Genomic DNA, 17,095 nt, shown 5'->3' with positions numbered 1-17,095 from the left:
TGTGTTTGTGTGACACAGGCGGCTCTCCAGGAAAGCGACACTGGTTCTAAGCTGGTGGATCCTCTGCTGTACACTATGCAAATGTGCCCTGTGCTGATAAGACCGCATTTAATCCTTGCCCACTTCCCCTCTAGAGTGCCGCTCTCTATCCCTCTCTATATAATTCTCTCTCTCAGTCATGCTCTCTCTCTCTCTCTATCTCTCTCTCTTTCTGTCTCTCTCCATCGCTCGCTCTGTCTGCCTTGTTCTGTCTAACCTTTTGCTCTTGCAATCTCTGGCTCCGTTTCAGATTCTCTCAATTGACATTTTTCCTCCCTTGTCCCTCCCTCTGCACTGAAGAGTAGTGTTCCCTCTTCATCGTTAAGCCCCATTGTGGTTTTATTTCTTAGACAGAGATGGACTTGAACATTATATCTGGCTTTTTAAAACCTCTGTGTCCTTTCTCTGTTCTTCTCTCCCTCTGCTCCTTTCACCACTCAATCTCTCTCCTTTCTTTCACTCTCTCTCTCCCTCTCTCTCTCTCTATCTCATTCTTTCTGCACCTCTCTCTCTCTCTCTCTCATTGTGATCTCCCTGTAGGCCCATGTGTTTTGTGAAGCAGCTAGAGATCCCGCAGTATGGCAGCTACAATCCCAATATGATGTCCACCACGCCGCGCGCCAACCTGGCCAAGGAGCTGGAGAAGTACTCCAAGGTGTCCTTCGATTATGCAAGCTTTGATGCGCAGGTGTTTGGCAGACGCCTGCTCATTCCAAAGATGCACACCAGCGAAACCTCACCCAAAGCCTTCAAATGTGAGCTCCACTTACACACACACACTCACACACACTCACTCAACCCAGCCACTTGAGCCTTTGAGCTACACACTGGCCAAGCACAATCCAATTTTCAAGCAAGGCCTTAGATTATTCAATTTTAGTGTAATTTCAGACGGTTTGCTTTTATAAATAGGCGCGTATCAGGCCTCGATCTATTCCTTTCCCCACTCACAAGCCGTCCTCCGTTGAGAGTGAAACACAGGAGGACATTGACGTTGCTACATCAATCAGGAATCACAATGGCTTTACCCGTGAGAATTTCATTCTCAATCATTATCTCTTCCCCTCTCTCTCTCTCTCTCCCCTTCCCTCCCCTACCTTCTTTCACTCTCTCACTCTCCCCTCTCATCTCTGCCTCCTCCTCCTCCTCCTCCTCTTCTCTCTATCTCTTCCCCCTACAGCCAAACTCTCCTTCCCCAGAGCTCCCTCTCCCAGCCTCGTTCTGCACGGTGGCTTCGGCAAGAGCGTCCCCCCCGCCTACGACTACTCCCACGACGCCGAGGCCGCTCACATGGCCGCCACCGCCATCCTTAACCTGTCCACGCGCTGCTGGGAGCAGCCAGAGAACCTCAGCACCAAACCCAACGACAAGGTAGGCGGCGCACTAACACCCTCATGTTTGGCAGTATTCTCACCGGCAACACACAGTGGCAGAAAAACATCATCACTAGGAAATTGTGTGGATCTAACTAGCAGCAGTAGACAAGGAGGTCATCTCCAGTAGGAAGGGGCTGACTGACATCCCAGTCGGGAACAGTGCTGTCTGGCCGCTTGTGTAGAATCCCCGCATGGAAGTCTTTTTCCGCTGGGGAAGACGGGAATTTCAGCAGCTCAGCCTTACTGACACAATGAGCAGCAGATGGAGGGGTTGTCCCCCTAGCAATGGAACACATTCACCTGGGGAGCAGCTTGATAGATGTCTGTCCTCACGCACCACAGCTGTGCTTGGATTTGAGCAAGCGGGGGGGGGGGGACTTCAAAGATGGTGATGGGTGAGCCCTTAAAACTACAGTTAGGAGCTCGACTGAAGTTCTCACAGGAGGCCCAGAGCAAAGAAGGGAAAGGAGGATACGGTATTTAGAGTTCTCAGTTGCTCTCATAGTAAGGTTGGTTGAGGCTCCGTATTTGCCTTCTCATTGATTAGATGACGCATGCTGTGAGAAAAAAGAAGCTCATGCTGAATCTCACTCATCAATGTGGGATGAGTTGGCAGGGGTGGCAAGAGTGAAGTGATGTTGAGGCAGGATTGCATCACCTCTCCTCTGCTCCTCATCCCTCTCTTCCCATTACGGAGAGGTGCGGAGCGTCGTCTCTTTAGCCCGCTGGAGCCATGGCGCTCTGTGCTGTGTCACTATATTGCTTGGGGTTCTATGGGTCTGAATGATGAAACGGCCGCGGTTTCTGAGTGATGAATGCAGGTCAGGGCACTCTCTCACACGGACCCCTCCCCTACCTCTCCGTCTTTTATATCCTCTATCTCTATCTTCATTCATTTATTCATTCTTTCTCTTTCTCTCTATCCCTCTCTGTCATTTCTCACTTACACAATCTGTCATTTTTGCTCCTATTCTCTGTTGGAGTGGCCCTTTCTTCATTGTCCCCCTCGCTCTCTTTCAGCGGTCTCAGTCCTCCTCATTTGTTCTCTCTCTACTTCTTTTTCCGTCTCTTTCTCTCTTTTCCACGCACTCTCTCACCCTCTTTCTCCATCCCCCCATAGGAAAGAGGAGGGGGATACTGTAATTGCACATGCTCTTTCCTCCGATATTGTGATTTTTTAAAAGCCTCTCCCTGAGCGCAGAAAGTGACTACTTCATCATTTTTCGATTTCCTGACATGTCTTTTTGTGAGGATAAAAAGGGAAGATTAATGGGCCTGCGTGGCACAGAGGCACAGCGCTAATCAGCCAGGGACTGTTCTGGGATCAGAGCCCAGCATGCTCTCCTCTCCTGTCCTGTCCTCTCCACTCTCCTCCCCTTTGCCTTTGCCTCTTTAGCGATCTATTTTGATGCCATGTTTTGCTTGCACCCAGGGACCATCTTCTCCACAATCTCATCTGTTCAATTTTTAAATCTAGACATCCTGTTCTGTAATGTGTTACAAGAAAACTGTATCAGAATCACTGCATATTGCATAACATTACAAAGTGCAATTATACATAATGTATTATACATTGCATATCATATTGATGTGTGGATGGGCATCATATGTTTATGTGTATGTGTGAATATTCACATACATCATGAATTTACAGAACACAGTAGACATACATATTGTATTATAAATAAGGGTGACGTATTGAGTATCTATCTGGCAGACTATGGACATTGAGGTGGATGAGAATGGGACCCTGGACCTGAGCATGAAGAAGCCAGTGAAGTGTGAGGGCAGTCCCAGCGTGCGCTCGCCCGACCCCTCGTCCTCCTCCTCGTCCCACTATGGCCACAGTGGCATGACCTCGCCGCACTCTGCCCACACCTACAAGCAGGAGGAGTGGGAGGGCCCGCTGGACTACACCAAGCCCAACCGCCAGCGTGAGGAGGAGATGGAGGAGGTCAGTGTGGAGGGTTTACCCCCACCCCACCCCACCCCACCCCCACCCACCCACCCCGCTTCCCTTTTCCCTTCCTCCACCCCTCATTAATTCTGTCCTTTCTCTCTCGCTGTCCTCGCGGTGAAGGTTATGCAATGCTAGTCTATTGTCCTACCACAGGACTGGCCCACAGGACTTTATTCTAAACACCCGAGTAGGTTTCTGAGGTGTGCCTTAAAATAGCTGGAGCCAAAACCACTGCTCTCCTATTGACTCCGGGGGAAGTGAATTTATGTCGTTTCTGAACCTCAGCGAGCCCTGTTTCTAGGAGCTGTGTGTTTGGCCTTGTGCATTTTAATGCAAGGTTCTGACGTGTCTCTATGGTTTTCCCACAGATGGAACACACCGCACAGTCGTTTGCCTCCTCCGACCAGGAGGACTGTGAGATGATGCAGGACAGCCTGGAGGACAGGAAGTACCCTGGAGAGGTCACAACCCCCAGCTTCAAGGTCAAGTTCCAGCCACCCAAGGATGCCAAGAAGGAGTTGCTAGCGTAAGTAATAGTGATAGTGGGGGGTTTTTTGCCTGAGAATGTAAGCTACCTAATCATTTTGCAGACAGGGATCTGTTCTCAATGCCATCAGATATTTTACAGTTTTGTCAGTGTGTTGTCAGTGTGTTACCATGTCAATCAAGTGTGCTCTGTTACTTGCTGATTTTCTAATTCATGTTACTATGATTGAATTAGAAACGAACTTAATAAGAAACTAACGTAAGGTTGAGGCCTCCGTGGTTTAACTCTGTAACCTATTTCATCTGCAGGTGTCCCACCCCTGGATGTGATGGTAGCGGCCACATCACTGGAAACTATGCATCGCATCGCAGGTATGGCATCAGAAAGCAGGGTCATCGTAAGAGCATTGTGGGAAGACTCATCCTTCCCTAAGCTCTCAAGCGCTACTCTTGGCTTTGTGCGACATTTACACTTTAGTTGGGCGAATCTGCTGAGGGTGCATTTGGATCCATGCTGAATAATTCATGTCTCTTGAAGTGTCCGATTACTAAGTGTTAAGTACACTCGAGAGTTGTCCTTAAATGATGGATAAGTGACTTCGCCAATAGCGCTTCAGAAGCCAATCAGTTTAAAACACACTCTTTATTTTCTGACTGTTCCTGTTCTCTGGCTGCTTGAAATCAAATTTAAAAAAAAATCATGATTTTTCTCTTTCGCTGCTTTCTTCCTCGCTGTGTTCTCTAATTGATCTGCCTTCTGCATCTCTCTCTCTCTCTCTCTCTCTCTCTCTTCTCCCTCTGTGTTTTTCTTCTACTTCCTTCTTTTCTTTCTTCCCTTTAGCCTATCTGGGTGTCCTCTTGCTGACAAGAGTCTGCGGTCCCTCATGGCAGCCCACACTCCTGAACTCAAGTATGTCTGCTCTCCTTTTCTCTCTCTTCTCTCTCTCTCTTCCTTCCCCCTGGGCTGCTGCAGTCCCCAAAAGCTTCACACTGCACACTACTACTGCCTTGGCTGTTTATCACTAAATCTACAGCAGTGTTGTTCTCCTCTATCTGTGCCGTCTCCACTGAAGACCACATTCCCCCAGACAGTCTCTTCTCCTGACAATCACACATGTGTATGAGAGTATCTACAGCTTGGGTTGACATCATACAATGGATGAGCGATAACATTGACTTTATCCCTATTAGTATTTTCCAGGTTGTTTCTCAAATTTAAAAAAAATAAAAATAAAAAACATGAAATTCAGAAATTAAATGTAAACCACACTCTGCTTAGAATGTCTTGTGCTGACCTGGTTATTTGGCTATCTCAGGTGCCCCACTCCTGGATGTGATGGTTCTGGTCATATCACTGGTAACTACTCCTCACACAGAAGGTACATCTCTTTGTTTGTCAACTTTCATAGCTCGCTGACACACAAACTGTACACACACACACACATCCACATACATACATGTTCATGCCATAGTGGACAGAGAAGCTTAGTGTTAGACAGTGGTAGCTTTAGATAGGCCCCATACACACACTGCCTCCCACACATGTACTGATACTTCTTGGTTGGTTGCTTAAGTTTTGTCTTTTCTTTTTATCGTTTGACACTTTAGAGTAGGGAACAAACTGAATGGATTAGTGTACACCCAGGCCCATGGGTGTAAATACCTGATATCTTCAACCATCTCCAGATAGTGTTCCTTACTCTGAGGCACTGGCGTTTCTGGAGATCTTTTTTTTTTTTTTTTTACGCGGGCTTCATGATTTCAGTCTTAAAGATAAATTGACTTCTACAAACTCCTATCTCTCTCTCTCTAGCATTCCATTGCAGTTTTTGTCTCGAGTTTTTATCAGCTTCATACTTTCTGTTTTCAGTTTGTCTGGTTGTCCTCGTGCCAAGAAAAGTGGAATAAAAACGACTCCTACCAAGGACGACAAGGAGGACTCCGAGCTCATAAAGTTCGTACCACATAGAAAGCCATGGCATTTTTCTTTATTGTATCATACGGTAAAGAACATTACATCGATTTGGTGTTAATGAATTTCAATATTCCTGTTCCTGTCAAAGGAAGAGGTGCAGAGAGATGCCTTGATTCAACCCCTCTAGATGCTTCCCATACACAGCCTTCCCACATAACAGTCATGTTATGCAGTTCATTTTAGCCTAATGCAGCTTAGAGAATGTCAAAGAGCGCAACATTTCAGATGCTATCTGGAATGGATGTTAATTATGTCTTAAATGTCACTTGGGACACAAACACGTAGAGTAGTATTCTCAAGCTTCAGTGATTGTGCATGCATTTCTGTTCTGTGTGTCTGTGTTGTATTTTCTTTTTTTTTCCGGAAATGCGCTAAACAGAAGTGTATACTCTGGTCGGATATTACTTTGCTCGTAGGACGTTGCTTTAGTTATCTTCAGTGTCAGTTTTTGGATATGGCTGGAATCCAAAAAAGCCTTGGATTTCAGAACTCCCATAAGCATGTGGTGTGATTTTATTAGCGGAGCACAGGGTAGCAATAGCATGCTCACGAGGGCAAGGTAATATTTCTGACCAGATGCTTATCTTTATAGCGCTCTTTGTGTTTCCTAACCACTTGCAAATCCATTGCTCCCCACCCCTTTCTCTCTCTCCATCTCTCTCTCTCTATCCCCCCTCTTCATCTCACTATCCTATATCCCTCCCCACACTACCTCCACCCTCAGATGCCCAGTGCCTGGCTGTGACAGCCTGGGTCACATCAGTGGGAAATACGCCACCCACCGCAGTGCCTACGGCTGCCCGCTGGCCGCGCGCCGGCAGAAGGAGGGCATGCTGAACGGCACCCCCTTCTCCTGGAAGGCGTTCAAGACCGAGGGCCCCACCTGCCCCACCCCGGGCTGTGACGGCTCGGGCCATGCCAACGGCAGCTTCCTCACTCACCGCAGGTAACACTCACATTACACTGAAGTGACTGAGAGCGCATTTCTACTACGCCATGTTTGGGGAAAAGCCTGTTCGGTCCTAGAGTGGGGCAAGGCCAAATCAGGTTCTGAACTATGGACTTTTGGAAGGGAATGCAACGCAACAATAAAACCGTAGAAATTAAAAAACAGATAGGTAGCATTAGATTAGGTTGCTTAGCAACGTAAATTACTTATTCAAGGAGATACAGAACATACAGAGAGCATTTTATACAAACTTAGTGTGGTTACCTTACACATTGTAGATCATTCAGAAATTGATTCGTCATAGTAAAAGAATTAGTGTGTGTGTTTGGAGTAAATCTACATCCAACCTGGTGCTTTGCCTAATGATACGGAAGCACAGCAGGCAAATATCAATTGAATTTCTTAGTGTTGGAAGGATTAAAGGGCTGTTTGAAGAGCAGAACAGAGAAAAGTGGGTCACAGGGTTGGAGTGCTTGGTGTGCTTTCCTCTCTTAATCTCACCACCCTCCTCTCTCCTCTCTCTCAGTCTGTCTGGTTGTCCCAGAGCCTCCCTCGCCAAGAAGAAGACCCACCTGCCTGAGGACAATTACCTCAGCACCAAGTTCAGAGCCAGCGATGGTAAAAGACTTGTGTTTTTACTCTTGTGCTTGTCATTTGTTCAGTGTGGTTCTAAATGTGTTCACACTGTGTTCTCCCCTTCCCTTTTCTGTCTCTCTCTCTCTCTATATATATATATAGATATACAGTATATATGTGTATATTCTAACTGTATATGTGTATTACAGGTGTATGCTCTGTAATAATTACCTCTCCTGCCTCACAGTAATTTTCTCTTCATCACCTTCTCTTCATCATCTTTCTGTAGTCCTGGACAATGATGAAGATATCCAGCAGCTGAACAAAGAGATCAATGAGCTCAGCGAGTCCAACAATGAGATGGAGAATGACATGGTCAATCTCCAAACGCAGGTGTGTTCACGTGTGTGTGTGTGTGTGTGTGAGAGAGAGAGTTTGTGTGTGTGTGTTTGTCTTGCTTATGCCAAAACATAAATAGCATGAACAAGTTTTTGGATGGAGCTTACATTTTGTGTGTGTGCTCTTTGCCAGATCTCGTCCATGGAAAAGAACTTGAGGAACATCGAGGAGGAGAACAAGCTGATCGAGGAGCAGAACGAGGCTCTGTTTATGGAGCTGTCCGGCCTTAGCCAGGCCCTTATCCGTAGCCTGGCCCACATACGCCTGCCCCACATGGTAAGATCTCTCAGTTCACTCAGGCCCAGACTCTGTCTACACACAAAAAACAAACCCACGTATATAGATACACAAACACACAACCACACCCAACCTGGCAGCCAGACACACATAGTTATGTACCTTATGTTTCTGTACTTCTGATATACTTTTACACACACCACATACACTCACACACACACACACACACACACGCACATACATACATATCTATGTATATATATTACAGTGAGACCCACTGATACCCACAGCATCTTAACATATGAACACAGTTCGCCATTAGCATAACTGTCTTTATGTATTCTGCACCACAGCGTGAGCCCATCACCGAGCAGAACTTCGACAGCTATGTCAACACACTGACTGACATGTACACCAACAAGGACTGCTACCAGAACCCAGAGAACAAGGCCCTGCTGGAAACCATCAACCAGGCTGTCAAAGGCATCAAGGTCTGAGAGGGACGAGCTACGGCGAGAACAAAACAAGGGAAAAAGCGAAGAAGTGTGGCTACAATATACATAATTGGAGTTCTGAATTGAAAAAAAGGGGGCATTCAGGTTATTTTCAAACGGCGACTTAAACCCGTCATCCCAAGGAGTGTTCTGTGACACAGTCAGTATATGGCGATGGTGAGAGTGAGGACCAAAATTGCTAAAAGCTGCTGGCTATGGAGAGTGAAGCATGAGCAGTACAGAACCAAATTGTTCAGTTTGATTCACGCAGCAGCGTGTTTTGTAGAGTACATCTTTTTATTTGACAAGTGTTCTTTTTTTTTTTTTTTTTTTGCTTTTTTTTTTTTAACCCATCGTCATGAGCGATGCTTGTTTTTCTTCGCTCATCAAACATGGTGGGCACCAGATCAGGAATGGACGTGTGCAAGCGAGGAGGAGTTACTTGATGTCAGCAGTACCTGCCACCAGAAAGGCAAAAAGGTGCGATGGTCCGTATGTGCATTAGGGAAGTAACTACTACGGGAAAAGTCAATCAGCTTGCAGCGAACTGTCAAGTTTCTTTGCCAGTGTACATAGCAAATTGTTTGAAGGAAGTTAGTTCTGCAGTTGCAGATCCACCTCAAGAGGCAGAACAACACCTGGTCATGGCCCTAGGATCCTATTCACTTAATCTCTCTGAAGTTACCGGGGACACAGAGAGAGAGAGAGAGAGAGAGAGAGAGAGAGAGAGAGAGAGAGAGTAGGAGAGGACATGAAGAAAAAGGAAAGTAACAAAAAAGGAAAAAAAAGTGATGGTCCTCGTAAATGCACTGGAGGGAAACTCATGCTGTCCACCTGAAGAGGAGTTCACACTAAAGCATATGACTTCCAGCCGCTTTTAGACCGCTGTCTCCTAGTGCAGTTCCATTAACGCAGTCTTCACTTTTCCTGTAGGGGCAGACATGATACTCTAGCACCCCACATCGCCTCTGTCCTTCAGGTTATTGTCCGTGATTAAAAGAAGAATAGTTTAGCTGCAGCCACTATATTACATGTTCCATCCACTGACTCCAGTATGGGAGGCAGACCTTGTAAATACATTTCAGTTCCATTCAGTCATATCAATGCTATTTATGAACGTTACACTGCACTTCATCATAGTTTATAGTGTAATTATTATTGGTATATAAATTATTTAAGATCTCTAAAAGGATCATATTGTAATTTATTTCTATTTTATTACTATTTTATTTGAATGTTGCCTATTTATTTTTTATTTTTATCAGTTTTTCCTATTTAAAATTCCTATTTAATAATGCAACGCAGCCCATAGTTTTTTTTCTGAGGCCATGGAATATGAGATATCAATATTTAAAAGAAGCTATATAATGACCAACCACGCATAATTATTTTGTATATCTTGTTTTCCTTTGAAGATAGTTTTTTAACATTTTTAAGTGCAAATATTTTTAACAGACAAATTTTGATAGTTTTATAAAGTTCTTTTTTCATCTTATTGTTTCTGCTTTCTGACACCCATAACTAATGGAAGATTCCAAATTGTATTTATTATTTATTTAATATTTAATAACTAATTAACTGTGATGTTGTACATTTTGTAATGTCTATGTGTTTGTGATGACTGGGTCTGAGTAGTCTTAAAACCTTGCTGACATTTAAATAAAGAAAAAAAAATCTATGGGGAAAAAAAGCATAAATAGTGTTTGATTACCTGGGGATCACTAGGCAGACCTACAGTTCTTCCTGGAATTCAAAAATTGGAAAACAAAAATAAATCCACAACAAAAATCAATTTTTAGTGCTGCAGAGGCTCACCTTTGACCCAGTTAAAATGTCAGAAAATGTTGTTTTCCCAGCAGAAACCTAACTGGATAGAAAGAACCTAACAGTCCTTTAACATCCTCAAGCTCACCATTGCTGCCAAGATCGCCTCACCCAAAACTTAGAGTTAAATTGTACCATTCCTTGAGATTCGTAATACTCCCACCCCTCTTGAAGCGCCATCGTTACGATCTGTCAGACATGGCAGAGACAATAAAGAGCAAACCAAGAAAGCAACTCAAACCCCCTGAGGATGTTCCAGAGTCCTCAGGCAACTGATATCAGATGCGTATATACCCTTGTAGCCTTATTCTTCAGTTCCGTTGTTCACGCACAAAGTGCCACTAGCCCTCTTTCTTTATCATTCAACAGCTACCCTTGGGTCATGTGACCATGGCATAGTCAGGAGTCTTGATTGTTACAGATGCCTTTATACCGCCAAGATGGCCATAAATACACTATGTATACACACTGTATAAAAAAGATTACGCTCTATATATACAAAGATATAAAACATACATATATTTTTTCAGTGTAATTGTTAACTCTCTTGTTGTAGCTTCTCAGAAGAAGAAACAAAAAAAAACAGTCCAAAAGCTGTGATAATAATTTTCAATAGGAGGCAATTTGCAAACCACTAATGGCCCAGTCAACTGTGCTTTAAGGATATATGTGTACTTTGGTCAGTCAGATTTCTAAATTTAAAGAAGCCGGGATTGTTTGTATAGTTTCAAATCCCTGTTTTTGTCATCAGTCTACACAGGATGCAACTGTGTCTATTGTCATATCCCTTGTCATTTGGTCAGGTGATGACTTAATCTGTTATTGTGTGTTCCTTCTAATTGAGTGCACAAGCATGTGCATATGTTGTAGATGCAGTTCACAGTGCACAGCAAGTACTCCATGTTAGTAATACATGTACGTCCTTAACATTGTACTGTGTTGTGAAATTACAATGGAAGAAACTGGAGTTTTGTCTCAGATACTGATCTCAAGCATTATGTCAACAATGAAATATTAGAGAAAGGAAAAAAACATGCTTTAACTGCAAGAAAACCCACGTGGTCCTCAGTTAGTTAGTGGCTTTGTGAAAAATGGTGTAGAGTTAGGTACAATGTAAGTCATAGTTTCTTGACCATAAAATAGGTCTCCTTTGTGCACTTTTTAGTGTTTCCAATGCCAGCAATGAACCTAGGATCCAAGGCAATGAAACAGACAGGACGTGCTAATATGACATCACTGGCCATGAATGATAAAATTGTGTATGTATGACCTGTATATTGTTGTTCAATGTAAGTTTTTTCGCTGTCTTAGGTATACAATGCTTTTTGCCTCAGGTTCTTTGGGGTTTGATTTAATGGACATTCAGATGAACATCAAATGAGAATGTACACACTGCGTATTTGACACTTACCGACCATCACAACCCTCTAGCAGTCCAATTTAAAAAAAAAAACACACACAAAAAGCCTTCATGCCTGCTCCGCAAATGTAAGCAGTGTGTGATTGGCATAAATTGGGAGCCCTGAATTTGAAGTTTGAGAGTTTCAGTGCATTCAAAAGAAGGAACTTGTCTCTCAAACTCAAAATCAGTCAGGTCTGTTATTTTAGTTTTTTGTTTTTGTCCTTCCTTGTTGTTTATTTGTCCTTCTCATGTAGGAAAATATGAGACCAGATTCAATTGAAGTCTTTTTTGTAGCATTCCCTAATCCATATATGCTGCCCCTTAATTGTTGTGCCATTTAGGAAGTTGATGACATTGCAGTCAATTTCTTCCAATGAAAGCCTTTTGCCCTATGGAATTTGGAACCAAAAATATTTACTGTTCGGTTCACAAAGAATAACCCTTAATTATTTTGGTGATGCCAATACCCCATTCTTGTTAACAATTCTCCCCTTTTGACATTATAAAAGCACCAAGCATCTAAAGCGTTACTGCATTATTGGACATGGCCACTATCTGATGGCACAGAGAAACCCATAAGGCATGAATAAAACAATGCCTGATTGGATGCTTCAAAGGGGTTAGCTTTGGTGAAGATGAATCGCGAAGAAGACTGCTGGTGCTTTCATGATGTCATATCACCACATGTTGTATTGAGTCACTTAGAGTCTAAAGCACTATGCAGCGTTTGCCACTGCTTCCTGTTTCTCTGTTGGTTGCTCACTACGACCCTACTGGCTTTTTATTTCACTTAACAGGCTGACAATTGGGCTATGGGCATAGATTACTCTATGCCGTTGCACTATACTTGACTGGAACAAATGTATCCTTCCTCTGATGGCATATGTATTAACATAATGGATAAAACTTGTGTCTCTCTTTGGTCTGATTGGATGCACTATGTGGTATAGCTTAGCCTACGATGGGGATTCAAGTGGTGTCAAGCTCATCATGCTCTGCTTAATAATGGACATTTCTGGAAGTCTGTGGCCATGGATCTGATATGGTCTCTTCAGCCAGATTTAAATGCACACCTAGGTGTCTATACTTGAGTGTTCTAAAATGCCAAAACAGTGGCAAATGGACTATCTAGATATATAAATGGACGTTAGCTACTCATTTGAGTTTTATGAAGCATACACACACAAAACACAAAGAAGAAAGGCATGTCTCTGACAATAGTTTGTTCCATTAAGCTGATATAACCAAAATGGCCCTCATAGGTACTGTAGCTTATTGCTGTGTGATTCATCATGTGTGCCTTTCTCAGTCCACTCACAGCAGGAAAGGGTATGTTTACATTTGGGATCTAGGTTCATATCTCGCTCAGGATGGAGGCGGGGTGGGGTTGGGGTTGGGGGAATGTCTTAGGGTCCTGGAGGGGTGGGGGGGATGGGAATTTTGCTCGACACCGAAAAAAAAAAAAAACAGGTGAATGATGCCTGTCACTGTAGGCAAGTTCAAAAAACATGTCAGTCTTTTACCATTTAGACACTTTCAATTTGTTTCAGAGACATGAAACATTCATTTACAGAAGATGTTTTCAAGTGACACAAGAAAAAAACCACACAAAACTGTGATTTGATCTTGTTAATTCAGGTATTGCACAGCATGAGAAGCCAAGTGTCTGTGAAGGAAAGATTGAAATAAAAATGAGAAATACTAAACTGGATGCATATGTGCATAGGGCATTACTGTGGCACCAGTGGGACTCTCTGTACAAATTTGTATTAAAGAACAGTGTTATGGTTGTTGTATTAAAGAAAAAATGTTTAAAAAAAGTTTGTGATGCCATTCACAGCCAAGGTCTGTCCAGCTAGAGCATTTTTACAGAGATGAGCTATTTTTACTGGTCATTTTCTAGACATTGGTAACGCTCTCCTTTAGGAAATAAAAAAAAAAATTGAATAGGTTCTTCCAAAATAAAAGAGCACTTCCACAGTGATGGACTATATGGAGTTTATTGTTCATTTTTGTAGAGGGTGGTTGTTTCTTTGCTACTGTGCCATTTTGTAGAGCAGGATGGGCCTTGGCTGTGCGCATACTAAGGTATCTTTACATTTATTTTTTTTGTTGTTTAATTTATTTGCATTTTTGGAAGTGACTACAGTAGTTGGGTCTGAATTGTGACTGTGTTTGTGTACCTATGTACCCGTGTTGCAGTGTCAGTGTTAAACCAGGAACAGTGGTGTCTGTTATTGTGATGGGGGGTGGGGGGTGGGGTATAATTCCTTTTAATGTTATCTATTGAAAACATTAATAAAGAACAAATACCATTGATCCGCTGTGTCTGTTTTGTCTATTAAGTGAATGTGTGATGTGTGAAAGGGTGAAAAAAAAGTGAATTTAGTGACCCCTCTCTTTTATAGACTATTGTGGTTCAAATCATTAATGCTTGAGAGTTGACATCTAGTGGCCAAAAGAAGACATAACAGAAGCATTTCAAAGCTGTAATAAATAGGCCTGCAGATGGCAGGCAATTGAAACAGATCTGGCCCTATCCGGTGGAGAGTAAGCTATATCAAAGCAGTGAGCATAGCGGGTCAATTAGCCTACTCAATATTTGCAAACAAGTTAGCAGCCTAACATGGAGAAATTAAGCTGTCTGAGTTGGCTAAATAACACTGTCTTATTATCTTATAGCCAATTGGTAGATGCTATTTAATGTGCTTTAATGTGCTTGACATGTTTTTGTTTTGTTGTTGTTTTTTGATAGACATTTTGTTATTCGACAATGTTCAACATTTTAACTTCCGCTAAGAAATGATTGTGGTGAGGAACTGAAATGTATAATAATTTGTTGTTGTTATTAAGAGTCTATTAATGCTGCAACCAGCTTTGCAACCACCCAGTGTGATCTGGTGTCAGAGGTTAGAGGATATTCACCACAAACAGGTTACAACAGACAGACAAACTGATGAACACTCACAAGACCTTGACATCCACCATTAACAGTGCACACTAATCCCAATATCATATGGCTCAGAACACAGAAGGACCACTTCAAGCCCTGAAAAGGTCAAACCATTTCTCCCAAAAGGGGAAGCGGGAAGGCCACCCTCAGTTAGTGAGTAGGCTATTAGCTCGGAGAGACTACTGGCAAAGTGTCCCAATCTTAAAAATTACAAACAGATCATGAATAGAGAAAGATTTCAAACTGTTGACAGGACACACACAAACATTTGAACAAGATGTAAAATATTAGACTAAGCCCTGTCTAGCGACAGTGGGACCGTCTGACCCCTTGGTGTCTCCTACTGAAGCGTCTAGAACAGAAACCACAGCGCGACTGAATCCAGTCTGAATCCAGCAGTCAGCGAGAGCACAGACAAAAGGCACTTCCTATTCCCAAGTCTCACTGTATGAAGAAAGTGTTCAGCCTCCCCCTGCTAACACATGAACAGCTCCCCTGCTTAACTGTCTTCGCTTCGTTGCTGGCAACACTAAAAGTCCCCCTGATCACCGCCAAAGTCTCCTTAACTCACATATGGTTCTTCTTAGGTTTTATCATCACATAGCGTTCTTGTTAAGTTTTATTATTACAATGCTTGCCTCCACCCACAGTTTTCATGACATCGACAACAGAATTCACAGGTCTGCCCAAATATACCCGCTGTTCTTTTTTTTCTTTTCATTACCATTTTTAATCGCGATAAGTAATGTACCTCAGGCTCAGGGTGTATGCAGAAGGGTAACAAGTGGACAAACACATTCTGATTAGAAGATACCAGTGCCAGCCGTGCCATTCCCAGCTTGTGAACGGGGCAGCGGGCCCACACAATCCACGAGCAGGTGTTCAAATTGTGTGGATACAGCAGGAATAGGCTGTAAAGGTCACTGGTATCTTCTAGTTGGGTTTACTTGACAGGTCATTTGACAGGTATAAGAAGATATCAAGACAACGGGCTGAAGTATGGGCACATGTTGTGGTCAGAGATGAAGAGAATCTCTTCAACTGATATAATTCAATTTATTACATTTTTATTCATAATATAATACAATATTCACTGGATTGGAAAAAAGAACTGAGAAAGTATATTACAATCTACAGAAGCACCGTCCATCCAACAACAGGTAAAAGCCCGGCTGAATTGCTTTTCAGCCGAAAGATGAGAGGAAAGCTACCTGAACTGATTGAAGTGTACACGGATCAGTAAGTAGCCTATGTGACCGTGAAACTGAGCAAAAGGCTAAGAGTAAGCTGTATGCAGACACACATAGAAGAGCGCAGTAGTCAGTGTCGGTGACACTGTAGCCTACTCTTGAGACAAGACAAAACTGACAAGTTCTCCACCACATTCAACGCAACACCACACAAAATCATCAGCAGGACCGGAAACAAAGTGGTAGGCAAATCGCCAACAAGAGCACGATATGCGAGAAACACCACCTTTGTCAAGAAATACGAAGGAAATGGACTGAAACAAGGAACATTTCAAGAAAAGGGGGAAATACCAGAAGCCGAGGACACAGATATCAAAGAGGCAACAGAAGCGCGCGGGCACCCACACACGCCACTGATATTCAGAGTCCACAAACTGAGCGTGACTGCCACACAAATACAGGCAGCCATGCCAAACAGGCCGGAGGTTGTAAGGTTTACCCTGAAATCGAACTCGGGTCTCCCGTGTGGCAGACGGGTTTTTCAATCGCTATGCTACGGGGAGATTTTTGACACTCAGATGCAGAGAAGAGGACAGGTTCAGTGTAGATAAGTTCCAACAAAAGGTCTTTACTCGAATCAGACAAAAGTATCCAAATTAACCAGGGCAAGAAATCAGAGTAGGCTACCTATCTGCAGGAGAAGAACACACTTCGCTCCTCTATCATTCTGTGGTCAGATCGCTTTCGCGTGGAGCTGTGCTGTCACGTGCGTCTCTACGAGAGTTTAATGTGTCCCACAACTCTGCAAAGCTGGCCGAACATTTTAGTGACAATGCCTGGTTTACCAAGCTGGCATATCTTTCAGACCTTTGCTGTGAACTGAACAGACTGAACAGTTCTATGCAAGTACGTAATACACACGTCATCCAGCTGTATGATAGAGGGCTTTCTGAAGAAAATCAGAAGATGGATCGAGTCAGAGAGGGCACCTTTTCCATGTTTCCATCTGTGGAAGAGTTAAGTGAATCGGCAGTGCTGTCTCCTCACCTAACACACACAATTGTTGCACATTTGGAGGCACTGACTGGATGATGAGTTTGGGAAATACTTCTCTGAGGCTGAGTTGTAGCGCAAAGACAAGACATGGATACAATTCCCATTCAAAGATAGTGCAGCAGATGGCTCAAACTTAACAGTGACAGAGGAAGATCAGCTCATTGAAATATCCACTGACA

General features: G+C 43.3%; 1 protein-coding gene across 1 annotated transcript in view; it reads left to right on the top strand.

The window, feature by feature from the left end:
* myt1b (myelin transcription factor 1b) overlaps positions 1 to 14,036 on the top strand; it is an 18,018-nt gene extending 3,982 nt beyond the window's left edge. The window contains exons 5-16 of the mRNA XM_031566254.2: positions 580 to 794; positions 1,220 to 1,410; positions 3,133 to 3,369; positions 3,744 to 3,901; positions 4,171 to 4,233; positions 4,703 to 4,771; positions 5,178 to 5,240; positions 6,561 to 6,782; positions 7,312 to 7,403; positions 7,651 to 7,754; positions 7,893 to 8,036; positions 8,351 to 14,036. Coding sequence (XP_031422114.1) covers positions 580 to 794; positions 1,220 to 1,410; positions 3,133 to 3,369; positions 3,744 to 3,901; positions 4,171 to 4,233; positions 4,703 to 4,771; positions 5,178 to 5,240; positions 6,561 to 6,782; positions 7,312 to 7,403; positions 7,651 to 7,754; positions 7,893 to 8,036; positions 8,351 to 8,494 — 1,702 coding nt within the window. The 3' untranslated portion in view covers positions 8,495 to 14,036. The remainder of the gene's footprint in view (positions 1 to 579; positions 795 to 1,219; positions 1,411 to 3,132; positions 3,370 to 3,743; positions 3,902 to 4,170; positions 4,234 to 4,702; positions 4,772 to 5,177; positions 5,241 to 6,560; positions 6,783 to 7,311; positions 7,404 to 7,650; positions 7,755 to 7,892; positions 8,037 to 8,350) is intronic.
* Positions 14,037 to 17,095: the final 3,059 nt, after the last annotated feature.

The sequence above is a fragment of the Clupea harengus genome, chromosome 4 (genome assembly GCF_900700415.2).
Source record: "Clupea harengus chromosome 4, Ch_v2.0.2, whole genome shotgun sequence".
Lineage (NCBI taxonomy): Eukaryota > Metazoa > Chordata > Actinopteri > Clupeiformes > Clupeidae > Clupea > Clupea harengus.
The sequence above is the reverse complement of the archived record's forward strand: the minus strand, read 5'-3'. Positions and strand labels throughout refer to the sequence as shown.